At 38.3% G+C, this 14,911-nt stretch overlaps 1 protein-coding gene across 5 annotated transcripts in view; it reads left to right on the forward strand.

Annotated features, from left to right (window-relative positions):
• The window catches only part of MTTP (microsomal triglyceride transfer protein), a 61,214-nt gene extending 46,705 nt beyond the window's left edge, over nucleotides 1-14,509 (forward strand). For all 5 annotated transcript variants that reach the window (XM_019026072.4, XM_004040180.5, XM_055384194.2 and 2 more), the window contains 6 exons: nucleotides 1,657-1,754; nucleotides 1,846-1,967; nucleotides 3,422-3,649; nucleotides 9,486-9,610; nucleotides 11,574-11,744; nucleotides 13,189-14,509. In XM_019026072.4, the coding sequence (XP_018881617.3) occupies nucleotides 1,657-1,754; nucleotides 1,846-1,967; nucleotides 3,422-3,649; nucleotides 9,486-9,610; nucleotides 11,574-11,744; nucleotides 13,189-13,360 (916 nt within the window). In that variant the 3' untranslated portion in view covers nucleotides 13,361-14,509. The remainder of the gene's footprint in view (nucleotides 1-1,656; nucleotides 1,755-1,845; nucleotides 1,968-3,421; nucleotides 3,650-9,485; nucleotides 9,611-11,573; nucleotides 11,745-13,188) is intronic.
• Nucleotides 14,510-14,911: the final 402 nt, after the last annotated feature.

Genomic DNA, 14,911 nt, shown 5'->3' on the forward strand with positions numbered 1-14,911 from the left:
TGAATTAATTTCCTTCCAGTTACCAAGCCTGTCCTCCCAAATGCAAAGTGGCTCCCCCAAGGTGCCTCCTCCCTGGAATTAGAGGGTCAGAGAAGGAAGTTTCATTTTTCCTGAGTTACATGCAGAACACTACCCCCACGAAAGATCAGATTTAAGCATTCACCACAGAGATTGGAAGGGTGGAAAATAAAGAGAAAGAAAATGAAAAAAGACAGCATTAAAAGGTTGAAAAAAGAGAAACAAGGACTAAGACTGAAGGAAGACATAAGAAACGGGTGTGAGTAGAACAGAGATAAGAGCAGGACATTCAGGAAAGAGCAATGGAGCAAGTGAGTGAGAAAAGAAGCCAAATCTCTCTGCAGCCATGTATTTCTAGTTGAACGCATTTAGCTTCTCCATTTCTTTGTTTGCTTTTATGAGACCCTGTGAAGGAGATCCTGGGTGTACTTGCTGCCTTCGTCTTATGGCTCTAGCATTTCAGGGACCCGGAAAGAGGAGACAGTGGGGTAGAGAACAGACTAGAAATTGTGAGGAAAATATCACCAACATTATGGTTCAGAGTCTCAGAACCAAAAACATTAGAGTGGGGAGGAACACTAAAGGCTCCCTTGCTTTGTATCTCTCCACTGTAGGGCTGTAGTCTCCCAGCAGGTGGTATTCAGACTTTGCTTCCCTCTCCCGATGACAGGAAGCTCACCATCTTTGAGGGAACTTGTGCCAGTGTTGTTCAGAGACTCTCACCATTATGTCTTTGTATAATCTGAAATCTTCCTATTGGCTCTGGTTTTATCCCAGGAGCAAAGCAAAACACGTCTAGTCATTCATCCACAAGAAGACCCTTTGAATATCTGAGGATAGCTGTCATAACCCTCCTCATCTTTGCTTCTCTAGGCTAAAATCTTATAACCTAGTGATATTGGAGGGGAAACCTCTCAGGATGCCATTGCCTCCCCTCAATTATTTTCTACCTTAGACCTAGGACCAGATTTCTATAGTTGATTATTTTGATGTTTTGCTATGTTGTCATAATGTTGCTATTACTGATATGATTAATGTTATGTAATCAGAAATGAACATCTTAACACTAATTACTTAGACAAGATGGACGCAATGGGGTAAGGATTAAGACTTACTCCAGAGGAGACAGTGATTTCTTATGGGTTTTACTGAGCTGTTTCTGTAATTGGAAACTTCACAGATATAGAAGAAATACTGGAAATGTACTGTTATATGTCATTAGTGAGAGAGACTATTAGGGAATACAGAAAAACATTTAAAGAAATATTGTGCAATCTCCCCAGTTTGGCACAATTTTCCTTTAAGTGTATGCACTATTAAACAATAAAACCATGACGAATCAAAGAATTTTGCCATGCCTGAAATGTGTCTACTAGTCAACTTAAGCCACCTCAAAGCTGGACACCCTTGCCTTGCTGTCATTTTGATACCAAACTAAATTTCAAATATCTGAGTAATGAAGGGGCTAGCCCTAATCCTGATGCTACTATGCCAGCTGGCACCACCCTGGCTCTTGGAAAGGCATGAGGAAAATTTGGCTTCCTCTTTTTTCCACTGAGGATTTTTTTTTCCAAATTTGACTTGGGAAACAGTCATTACAATGAATGTGCAGCTTTTTTTTTTCCTCATATGTTGCAGCAAAATTGTCCGTCGAGTTCTGAAGGAAATGGTCGCTCACAATTATGACCGTTTCTCCAGGAGTGGATCTTCTTCTGCCTACACTGGCTACATAGAACGTATGTACACCAAAAAGAGGTTCTCCTTCCATACCCCACAACTTAGCATTGCTGGAACTGCTATTAAATTACAGTTATTGTGTGTCATCAGGTAGTTCCCGTTCGGCATCTACTTACAGCCTAGACATTCTCTACTCGGGTTCTGGCATTCTAAGGAGAAGTAACCTGAACATCTTTCAGTACATTGGGAAGGCTGGTCTTCACGGTAGCCAGGTAACTCACTTCTCATGGATTTTGCTTAATAAAGTATGCAAGAAATCAGGCTGAGGTAAAATAAAACATATATACTGTGGGTAATGCTATAGAATGTATAAGTTAATGGTGGCTTCTGTCATATTTTGCCCATGATTCCCTTATCTGTAAGAGGCTGTATGGTTTATAGTCACTCAGAGAAAGTTTTGAATATGAACTTGAAACCTAAGTAATTTGATCCATTGAACTTGACAAATGTCCATTTGTCTTTTCAAAGGTGCACATGTTCACAAAACTGAAATTGTGCCAATATTTCTCACATAAACGTTTAAAAATAATATTTTATTTTTATTCACAGATATGTTTCTTAGCCTCCTCTCACCCCCAAGTATTTAATTCTAGAATATATTTTCCTTTTCTGGTTGTTTCTATGAAGAGATTGATTCCCCATAATAAAACCCTTCATAATAGAGTATGATGCTCTAAAGAGTCAATCTATATTTCTCCAACACTGCTAGAAGAGAAAAGAATAAAATGTAGGCATTCAACAGCTGGCTGACTTCCATCCCTTTAGTGTTATCCAAATTGAGGTGATGGTCTATAAAGACTTCCTAATAATGACATGTACTTTCTTTTTAGTTTTTATGTACATGAAATTATTACCTTGTAAATACAGCCATTTAAGTTTTTAAAATGATCCAATGCTATAAAAACTTGAGTTTTTATCAATCTTATATTACTATACCTTTTGGCAGTACTGTAGTCAGAATACTATGCCTTTCTGTCCTGAGGAATCACAATCTGTTTTCTGATATGTACTTTGAAATGCAAAACATCCAGGGGTTAAAGGGCTGGGTATGGAGGACAGAAAATATGTAGGATTCCTATTTGTTGTGGAAATAAGTGTGTTAGCCCCCTCATGGTGTTTATCGACTTTTTTTTTTTTGGCTAGGGAGAAAAGTTTGACATGGAATGGGGTGAGTCATGGCTTAGAGAATACCATGTCCTCACATAGCAGCAGCCTTAGAATGACTCTGCCAACACCTTTCCATCTACTTTTAGATGCTCTGCAAGACAGCTGATGCGTTGTATATGACAGTCCTGGAAAGACTAAGAGTCTGTAGGATGACATCATAAAATAGAAAGCTCATGGTTTTCATAGTCAGACAGAAGAGGTATGGGTCCCGCCTCTGACATTTATTAGCTGAGTAAACTTGAAACTTTTTTTGCCTCATCTACAAAATGGGTAATATCATATGTACTTCAAAGAGTGGTTGTGAGGATTCAATGAAAAACTAACCCACCTTATATTCAGGCATAGAAGTTTTTGTCTGTTTTAGTTTTTGTTTTTAGCTGTTGCAAATATTTAAGTTTTTGGCCCCTTGAGAAGTTCTAGCTGCAGCTCAGAAGCTTCGCCATTATTTACAGAGCAGGCAGGGAGCTTGCGTCATGAACATTATATTGATTTTATCCAGGTGGTTATTGAAGCCCAAGGACTGGAAGCCTTAATCGCAGCCACCCCTGACGAGGGGGAGGAGAACCTTGACTCCTATGCTGGTATGTCAGCCATCCTCTTTGATGTTCAGCTCAGACCTGTCACCTTTTTCAACGGATACAGTGATTTGATGTCCAAAATACTGTCAGCATCTGGCGACCCTATCAGTGTGGTGAAAGGACTTATTCTGCTAATAGATCATTCTCAGGTAATTCATTCAGTCTGTGAGTATTTATTGAGTCCCTAAAATATGCCAGGCACGTTTTAAATATGCTTATTCTTGGAGGATACAAGACAAAATTGTGCCCATCTTGGAGCTCATATTCCAAGCACTTGGCCCTCTTGGTATTGTTCCCCTTTCTCCTTTACTATAGATATGTTATAATTTCATTTATTAGATGATTAATAAGTGCCTTTAATTGGAGGCAAAGAGAAAATGTTGATGCTAACAGAAACAAGAAAGGTTAGGACACAACAGAATAGAGCTACCACTGTCTCCTCACTTGGCTTTCTCAGGCACGAGGGCTTAGGTGATATTTATCCTGAAGGCAGGAGCTGAACTATGTGGCCTTATAAGTCACTGATGACATTTGTAATGACAGCGATGATGAAGATGCATACAGTGCATCATTTTGACCCTGCCAAATTAGTAGAGGCACAAGCAACCACGGCCATGAGCCACATGCAAGAAATCATGAAGACTCTTTGCCCAAAATTCTCATGTATATAAAATCTCAGAAAGACATGTTCATTCTTAGAGTATAGGAGTACTTTCATTCTCTAGAGCCACATTCTTCAAAATGGTTTTCAACTTTTTGTGGCCCGAAATCTTATGATACTGTACCAAAAAATGACAATACTATCTTTGGTGCAGTAAGATTTAAGTGGCCAAGATACTGTGGGATGGAGATGGTCTGCCTAATTAGATTTTCTGAAAAACAGAAGAGGGTTAATCTGAATAACCTTTGAGTCTGAATGTTTGCTGCTTAAAATTTTTCTTTAATAGTTTGATTTATTTTCTGCTTCACTAAGCATAGCAACATAAAAAATGATATATTTGCTAAATAAAATCTTATAAGGAATCAAAGTGATCACTGTGTACTCTAATTCATACTTATTATATTGAGAATATATAAGGAGATTGAAATAAAAATTTACAGATGATTGGATTGACTTGTAAAGTTTACTTTATTATTTTAATACATTAATGGATAATAGCCTACATTTGAATTTTGCCTCCGTTACCTTCTTGCTATGTGCTCTTGGGCAGTTACTTAATAGCCTTAAGCCACAATTTCATACTAGTAAAATGAGGCACCTGGAACAGGTGGTCTAAAGATTTTATCAGCTTTTTTGTTTGCCAGATAATTTGAGGATTCTGATTTGTTAGGTTCTGGTTATGAAATCATAGATTTTAAGGGCTGGGAGATATCTTAGATATTAGACTGTATTAAAACTCCTCCAAAAGCTCATTATTTGGGATTAAACAGTGTTAATTTTCTATCTTTCTTGTTCCTCATATCAGCTCAGGATAGCTGTATATAACAAAAACAAAAAGCAATTTAGAGTGGCTTAACTAAATAGTTTCACTTTTATAGTGTAACAAACATTTGGAAGTAGGTGGTCCAGGGTTAATATGGAAATCTTAAGATATCATCAGAATCCAAGCTGCCTTCCTTCAGCTCAGCCATTCTTACTTGTGACTTTTGACCTCATGCTTGTCACCTTGTGATTATCAGATGGCTGCTCCACTTCCAGCATCACTTCCTCATTCCAAGATGGAAGAAGGGAAGGATAAGAGGTCACAGAGTCTGACTCTTTTTCAAGAATTGTTTGGAATCCCTGTCTAGGTTTTGGACCAAAACGGTGTTACATGGCTATCTCTAGCTGAGAGGGAAGCTTTTGAACATAGTTTTTCAATGGGTGTCTGAACAAAATTGTTTCTGTCAATACAAATGTAGAAAGGACAAAGAGCAGTGCGTCTTGTATCCCTTAATCCTCAAGTCACACATGAAAAAAACAGTTCTCAAATTATATCAGAATTTTACATTGCACAATTCCAGTTTTAATGAAAGAATCGTCTAAAGGCAGCATAAGTACTGAAAAAGTAGTCCACGTTTTAGGACACAGAGGACAGCTCAACACCACCTGTATGTGCTTAGCTACCCATAAACAATGCCTGAGGATTTGAATCGGGGTGTAAAACCACGAGGAGTAATCTAGACCTGGGTCAGCAAACTTGTTCTGTAAAGGGTAGAAAGTAAATATTTTACGCTTTGCAGGCCACATGGTTTCTGTTGCAGCCACTCAATTCTGTTACTGTAGAGTGAAGACAGCCATCAGCAATACATTAACAAATGAGTATGGCTGTGTTCCAATAAAATTTTATGTACAAGAATAGCCAGTGGGCCAGACTTGCCTGCTGGCCATAGTTTGCCAATCCCTGATCTAGATTATCTTGTACAGTTTTTCTATTCACTAAGCTAGGGCAGCTAAGGCAAGGCATATTCTATGAGAAAGATTGCCCCCTAGCTATTAAACATAGCCCAGTGTCTGTGTGTCAGGTTGGAGTATTTGGCAGATCTGAGGTTATTATACAAATTAAGCTGTCTGAGGCCCCCTGGCTCTGCAGAGCACTCCAGTAATGCCATCCTAGCTTCAGAGGCACATACCACTCTAGGTCAAGTGCTGACACTGAAGGAAATGTTGGCAGTAGGTAGCCCATCACAGCCACCAGGGCAGATGGAATTACTCTGTGCTTGCTCACACTTTCTCTCTTCAGCTAATTGGATTACTCTTCAGAGAAAGATGTCTGATAAAGTCAGTTTAATAAGGGGATCCTCTTTAGCCAGTAAAGAACATATTTCCCTAAATGGAAGCAACAGGAAGAGTTGTCAAAATGTCAGCATCTGAGCTATAAGAAACACTTATGGGACCAAGAGGGTCAAAGCGGTCACATTAGCTACAAAGTTCTAATATCTTTTTCCTCTAGTTCATAGGAAAGAATCTAAATAAATATGCACTCTGGGCCAAACAAGGACATAAACCTATGCTCTCTCTCTTTTTTTTTTTCTTTTTTGCAATATTTCTTAGAACGGGCTTTCTTGTACACCAGGAGACAAAAGAGAGGTATGAGTTTGTGATAGCCATGAATATTAGTAGAAAAGTCTTCACCCAGGCCTGGTGCAGTGGCTCATGCCTGTAATCCCAGCACTTTAGGTGGCCAAGGCAGGTGGATCCCTTGAGCTCAGAAGTTTGAGACCAGGCTGGGCAACATGGTGAAACCCCAGATCTATAAAAAATAAAAAAATTAGCTGGGCATAGTGGGGTATGCCTGTAGTCCCAGCTACTCAGGAGGCTGAGGTGGGGGTGAGAGGATTGCTTGAGCCCAGCAGGTTGAGGCTGGTGTGAACCATGATCACACCACTGCACTCCAGCCCGGGTGACAGAGCAAGACCCCATCTCAGAGAAAGAAAGAAAAGAAATGTCTTCACCCTAGAGACAATTGGAGTGTTTATTCTGGCTTCATGTGTAGCCTCTGAGCCTGATTTTTCCTTTCAATCTTAAGATATAATGCCTACCATGGAAGATTGGTATGAGGATTAAGTGAGACACCAAAGCTTTGTAGAGCTTTGGGCACACAGTAGGTGCTCAAAACCTGTTAGTTCCACTTACTTTGTACTGCTTAAAAATTAGCACCATGTGGCTTAGTCCCTTTCAAAAAGGAAAGAGTACTTTGTTTTTCTACAGGGGTCAGTGGTTTATCTTTATAAGGGGGTCCAAGAAAATTCCTCTTTGCACATGCATTCTTCTTTTGTCCCTTTTTGTAAGGAAGTAGAATTTTCCCAGAAATCCAAGGCACTCCTCATAACCCACCTTGCAATGGAAATGCTCTCTCCCCACAAAAGGTGCGTTGTCTAACAGCCATGAAATGGCCTTTTCCATGGCACTAGGTGTATTTTGCCTTCCATTTAATATATGGTTGGTGGGAAGGCCACGATCCACATCACAGGCCTCTGCTGGACTGGGTGGATGAACAAGATTATAATTTTCAAATTAGGAAGAGAGAAAAAGATGCAAAGAAAGGAATACTTCTGAGGTGAGGCACACCATAGCTTTCATTTGGAAACAATCATGTTTGGAGTACACATACAGAACTCTCATATTTTGGTCCCATAGTTCACAGGCATAGGTGAAAATGTGGGCATGACTATTGTGTTTTCTTCAGGATAGTTTGTGTCCATCACATTAGTTATAATGCCTGAAACAACCCCTTCATCCCATGCAGCCATATTTTGTTCTATATCAAATGTCTCTTTAAGTATCCTTAGGGCTGTCTCCTATTGTGTCCTGAGCATGGCACTGAGAATCTCATGCTTCCATCAAAGAGTGTCCTTCAGACTGAAAGTAGCTTCATGCCACAACCGTACTTTTTTAGTACACCTGGTTGTAAACCAAGTCCTTTGCCTGGGGTTTCCTGTGACCTTTTTTTTGGAAAGTGAAGAGAACTCAGGGAGATCAACACAATCCTTGCTAGAAAGTTAAATCATGGCAGTTATAGCTGGCAAATGCATGGCTTGTTTGGTCTGAGTAGGGCAGTTACATAAAGAAGTTAGTCATCCTGCCGGTTGCCAGGAATTTAAGATCTTTGGAGGAATATCAAAATTAAGGATACTGAGTTTCTTTCTCAAAATCATTATCACTTCCAACACTGTCCCCAGGCAATCTGATTCCAATCCAACTAAAAAGTTTTGTGCCAACATCACCTCAACTAATGTACATGAAAAAAAAATGCAAGACTTAAAGGCTAAATGCAGGCAAACAGCACAAAACAATGGGTTTCAGACAACCACAAAATTTGCTCAGGATGGGCCATGTTTGTAAATAATTACTGTCCCTATGAAAAATACTATTGAGTTCATGTTGAACTTGACTGTTAACTCAGTGTCATTTCATATGTCAAACAGCAGGGTATTAGGCTTAGTTAAATTGCTTTGCCTTCTTTTTCTAGTTGGCTGTAGGCAATTCCTGGAACTTGTATACAGTTGGCATCTCTGTAACTGCTGGTTCCTCATCAAATTCAACCAACCTCAGATCAAAAATATTTGGAAAAAAAACACCAAACAATAAAATATAGCAAAACGACAGTATATATGCATACAGTTTTTAAAATACAGCATAACAGCAACATAGCATTTACGTTGTATTAGATATTATAAGTAATCTAGAGATGATTTAAAGTGTATGGGAGGATGGGTGTAGGTTACATACAAATACTATGCCTTTTTATATAAGGGACTTGAGCACCCTTGGATTTTGTTATACTCAGGGCTGGGCACAGGTAGTCCTATAACCAGTTCCCCTTGGATACTAACGGACAAACACACTCCACCGGCAGTTTTAAATCTTGTCTGTTATTTTCTAGCAGGATGCAGTTGACTGTATTTGCCACAGCACATAACTAGAGAAGTGCTGAAGGACCTCGAGAGATCACCTGATCCAAACCTCCTCCCCTTACTTCCCTGGACAAAAAGCCACAGCTAGATTTCTGATGGAGATGCCTTCATTTTCCTTAGTTCAAAAGTTTCCAAATTTAGGTGGATCAGAATCACACAAGGGCTTGTTAAAACATAGATTGCTAGACCCCATCCTCAGAGTTTCTAATTTAGTAGGTATGAAGGGGAACTTATAATCTGTACTTCAAACCGGTTCCCAGGCAATGCTGATGCTGTTGTTCACAGAAACACACTTTGAGAACCATTATTCCTTTCAAAGTGTAGCAATGATTGAAGGAAAACATCCTTCTTAATTGGCACTTCATCACTCTGGTATTTTAATTGACTAATTAATTTAGCAAATCAACAGAGTCTACTTCTGGTGCTTAAAATTAGGACAGCATGTTTCCAAGCCTAGAGAAAGACTCCAACATCAACACAACTCAAATGGAATTATCTACAGCAGGACGTCAAATGTGCCATTGGAAAGGGGGTTAACTAAATTGTACTTATTATTTTTATAACTATTATTATGCTTTTTTATTCCAGGAACTTCAGTTACAATCTGGACTAAAAGCCAATATAGAGGTCCAGGGTGGTCTAGCTATTGATATTTCAGGTGCAATGGAGTTTAGCTTGTGGTATCGTGAGTCTAAAACCCGAGTGAAAAATAGGTAAGTGTTTATGCATTATACATTTATGAATTACATATAAGACTATATACAGAGAACTTCAGAAATATGTTTTGGGAATTAACCTGACTTTTCAAAATCTATGCTTTCTATTTGGAATTATAAAACGATAGAGTTGGAAGTGATCATAGGAAATTATTCTGTCTATAGCTTCTTATGAGCAGGTCAGTACCTAATATGACTCAGCCAAGAATTTTCCTGCTTTTAAAGACATACATAGACAGGATGCCCTGTGAATCAGATGGTTCATTTTCTTTTGGTATTCCACCAAGAGAAGAAATTTCACTTTAAAGTAAACTTTCCTCTTTTGTTGTCTTCAGTGGGGAAAAATAAAATAGATACTTTCATCTGTGCAGAAACTAACTATTAAATGTTAGGAGTCCTTAAGTCTTTTCATCAGCATTCCTTTTTCTAAATAAAATACTCTAAGCTCCTTTAATTTTTCTAATCTACCTGTGAGATTTAATGAAAGTGTTTTACTTTGAACATAAAACAATGTCTTTGAACTAGTGTGAAGACGAAAATTATTAGCCTTCTGTTTGTTACAGAATTTTTAAAAAGGAAATAGGAATGCAACTAATTTTAATTTTTTGATATTTAAAAACACATTCAGGCAAAAGTGAGATATGTGATAAAATCAAATTTTTGATTCATCTTGAACTATGGATGAAGGAACTGAGAGCAATCAAACAGTAGCACATTTAATGTGAAGTGTGACCCACAGTGTTACTAAAAGGAACCACAGAATGAAAAATGACACTGGTCATCAAAAGGTTCACAATATAACTTAGGGCTTCCCACATAATCAGTCATCTTTCACCTCTTTCCAAAGTACTTTCTAGACAGAAGTTTTTCCAAATGAAATGGAATTGAATTATTTGCAAAGAGAAATCAACAACAGCAACAACAACAAAAAGTAATTTGGATTTTTTTAAAAAGTACACAGTATCCTTAAGAATCTACCATTATCCATATTGTAACCAATCTGTCTTTCATTTCCACTTGTTCATTTGAAAAAAATATCTTTTAAACCTTTGCTGGATATAGGACATCAGAAGGTACTCTAAGTGATTCAGGGATTAAAACGACCTCTGACCTATTTTTACACTGATCATAACAGCAGCAGGGGTTTTAATTTGGGCAGCAAAAATTAATATCCCTGTCAAAACATAAGGGCATAGAACTCTCATTTAATTGTGAAAGCGATTTCTCACACTTTGATTTAAAGTCCACAATTCAATTACAGTAGAAGTAAGTCTTCTGTTGAAATTATTTATCCTCTTCATTATTATCCAGGGCACATTCCCCAGCCAATGCAATCTGTTTATCCAGTTATCTAGAGCATCATTAAAGGACCCACCATATTTTTCCTCCTAGGACCTACTGTACGTGCCCCACTGTAAGAATGATTTTTTGTAACACAATATTTTTTCAAATATCTTGGCAATCAAGGGCTTACGCCTCTAGAGACTCTTTGGAGAAGGTAATGAAATGGAATTAAAATAGCTGCCTAGAAGCCAACAGAGAGATAGTTAACAAAAAACTATAAGCATCGGTTGTCTTCTTGGTGAGTTTAGACTCCATTTTAATATAACTTGGGTATTTCTGACCTGCTGAGAGGACTGGGTTCCAAGAATGTTTTCATTTTGGTCTTTGTTATGCCCATACAAAACAATGTAGTATCTTACAGACACTCCCCACATCTGCAACTGAAGGCAGGGGAGAGCTCAGGGGAAGGGCAAACCTTCCCTGCCCAATATCTGAGACTCACCAGGCCCTGGTTACCAGCAGAACTCTAAGCACATCCAGGTCACCTCTGAATCCCTTAAGTGTTTCCTTCCAGTCACTGGCATCATACGTTCAGACCCTGTAAAGTTACAGCTGTTAGTCCAATTCCATTAAATATAATATGAACAGGTTTTTTCTTTTTTTCTCAAATGTTTAGGGTGACTGTGGTAATAACCACTGACATCACAGTGGACTCCTCTTTTGTGAAAGCTGGCCTGGAAACCAGTACAGAAACAGAAGCAGGCTTGGAGTTTATCTCCACAGTGCAGTTTTCTCAGTACCCATTCTTAGTTTGCATGCAGATGGACAAGGATGAAGCTCCATTCAGGTAAGATGCAGCGTTCAGGTCATGTTCCAGGACCATCCCCAGTGCACCAGGAACTTGCATTCAGTTTAGAACACTCAGTTTCAGAACTAAAACAAAACAGTAGAAACCCAGGGAAAGATGAATTTTCTTTAAATGCGTAGAAGAATAATTGATAAGGCCAAAAAAAGTCAGTTTCTGGGATACCAAAAAAAATCTAATGACTAGTTCATTTGATTCTGGAGATAGTTATCATATTCTAATCCAGAAACAATTTATCAAGGAAAGAAAGGCCTATGATTTACCATAGGAGTTGCCACATAGTTTCATTAAAAAAAAATCATATACACATTTGCTGTCTGGTATCTTCACAATAAACTGCTGGACAAAAGATTTCAAATAAAACACCTGGCAATCCATTTACCATGTTTAAGGGCCAAAATGAATTCGCAATTATTAAGTATTCCATATAGCAGCAACTTGACCCTGTTTAAGTTTTGGCTCAAGTTTCAGAGTTTGGGATTCTGAATTTTTTTAAATAATGCTTTTGGTAAAATAGTTAGTGTTTTAAAATACAAAGATATAATTTCCATGTAACATTTATGCTGTGTCATTTGAATTTTGTAACCATTATTTGTAACAATACTATCACATAGAGCTAGAATGCCTTGGGTCTAGGTAGCACTGACCCTTTCATAATCGTTGACCTACGGTAACCATAAGGGTCATTTGTACGGTTAAAACAGCAAGCCACATCTTACATCATCTCCTTTTTTAAGTAGGCCAAAATTGAGCACCTTCATTATTTTGCTGACATTTCATGATTCATATTAAAAAACGCATCGATTATATAAAAGTAAACATGAGTCAGTTGTATTTTCAGAGAATGAAAGATTGTGCTTTACAGTTAAACTATTAAGCTGTCACTAACTTACATTAACTTATATCTAGAATGAACCTCCACAAATGCATTTTAAAAACCCCAACCTTCTAATGGTTGAAATGCAGTGACCACCAACCCACCCACATGATTAATTGGTTTGGTTCCACATTTGCCTTGGGCCAGAGCTCTTAGAATGTTTCTCTGTCCGCATTCTCTGCTTAAATCCAGCTGGGCTTGCCTGTTACTCAAAAGGAGAGTGCTCCCAAGGTGGGGCTTCTGGAATGAAGGGTGAGACACAGCACGGCCTGCAAAGCTTAATGGCATCACCAAAAAGCTGAAATGAATTTAGTCTTTCATTCTAGCAAAATGTATGGCAGGACTCCCATATCCCAGGCATTTGAAGTGTTTCTGTTGATATAAAAAGAAATGAGAAGAAAATCACCCATTCATGGAGTGGCCTTTGACACTCATATCCTTTCTCAGATTGCTTTGGAACAGAAACTTCAAGTACAGTAACTTGGCTGGAGAGGTAAAGGGTGACTTAACTGTGTGTGTAATTCTGTTATTGTTGCTGTTGTTGTACAGGCAATTTGAGAAAAAGTACGAAAGGCTGTCCACAGGCAGAGGTTATGTCTCTCAGAAAAGAAAAGAAAGCGTATTAGCAGGATGTGAATTCCCGCTCCATCAAGAGAACTCGGAGATGTGCAAAGTGGTGTTTGCCCCTCAGCCGGATAGTACTTCCAGTGGATGGTTTTGAAACTGACGTGTGATATTTTACTTGAATTTGTCTCCCTGAAAGGGACACAATGTGGCATGACTAAGTACTTGCTCTCTGAGAGCACAGCGTTTACATATTTACCTGTATTTAAGATTTTTGTAAAAAGCTACAAAAAACTGCAGTTTGATCAAATTTGGGTATATGCAGTATGCTCCCCACAGTGTCATTTTGAATCATCATGTGACGCTTTCAACAACGTTCTTAGTTTACTTATACCTCTCTCAAATCTCATTTGGTACAGTCAGAATAGTTATTCTCTAAGAGGAAACTAGTGTTTGTTAAAAACAAAAACAAAAACAAAACCACACAAGGAGAACCCAATTTTGTTTCAACAATTTTTGATCAATGTATATGAAGCTCTTGATAGGACTTCCTTAAGCATGACGGGAAAACCAAACACGTTCCCTAATCAGGAAAAAAAAAAAAAAAATAAGTAAGACACAAACAAACCATTTTTTTTCTCTTTTTTTGAAGTTGGGGGCCCGGGGAGAAGGGACAAGACTTTTAAAAGACTTGTTAGCCAACTTCAAGAATTAATATTTATGTCTCTGTTATTGTTAGTTTTAAGCCTTAAGGTAGAAGGCACATAGAAATAACATCTCATCTTTCTGCTGACCATTTTAGTGAGGTTGTTCCAAAGACATTCAGGTCTCTACCTCCAGCCCTGCAAAAATATTGGACCTAGCACAGAGGAATCAGGAAAATTAATTTCAGAAACTCCATTTGATTTTTCTTTTGCTGTGTCTTTTTGAGACTGTAATATGGTACACTGTCCTCTAAGGGACATCCTCATTTTATCTCACCTTTTTGGGGGTGAGAGCTCTAGTTCATTTAACTGTAATCTGCACAATAGCTAGGATGACTAAGAGAACATTGCTTCAAGAAACTGGTGGATTTGGATTTCCAAAATATGAAATAAGGAAAAAAATGTCTTTATCTGTATGAATTAAAAGATCCATGTTGAACATTTGCAAATATTTATTAATAAACAGATGTGGTGATAAACCCAAAACAAATGACAAGTGCTTATTTTCCACTAAACACAGACACATGAAATGAAAGTTTAGCTAGCCCACTATTTGTTGTAAATTGAAAACGAAGTGTGATAAAATAAATATGTAGAAATCATATTGAATTCCTTTTGTCTTTCGTTACTTCCAACACCATATTTCTCATTCCTGCCACTTTCTGAGCCTAGACACATACACAGCTAAGCCTCTGCAGCAATACCGGTCAGGCCAGGTTCTCTAGATGGGAGACCAGACCCATTTGAAAAATGGGCCACTGAAAATATCAGCAGTCAGAACCTCTTAAGGACCTGTGAGCTTGAAAACACGCCATAACCCCAGTTTTCATAAAGCTCTGGACTGGCCCCTTTACTGTCATGTTACTAAAAAGGAAGAAAGGAATCAGAAACTAAGGTGGTGGGTGGAACATGGTATGTGGTAGCATCAGCCTTGGGGAAACCACTCTGTATAGATGCTGACGTCGCAGGGAAGGTGAGTTGGTCTAGGGTACTAAGCTGAAGAT

Source organism: Gorilla gorilla, chromosome 3 (genome assembly GCF_029281585.2).
Source record: "Gorilla gorilla gorilla isolate KB3781 chromosome 3, NHGRI_mGorGor1-v2.1_pri, whole genome shotgun sequence".
NCBI classification, from domain to species: Eukaryota; Metazoa; Chordata; class Mammalia; order Primates; family Hominidae; genus Gorilla; species Gorilla gorilla.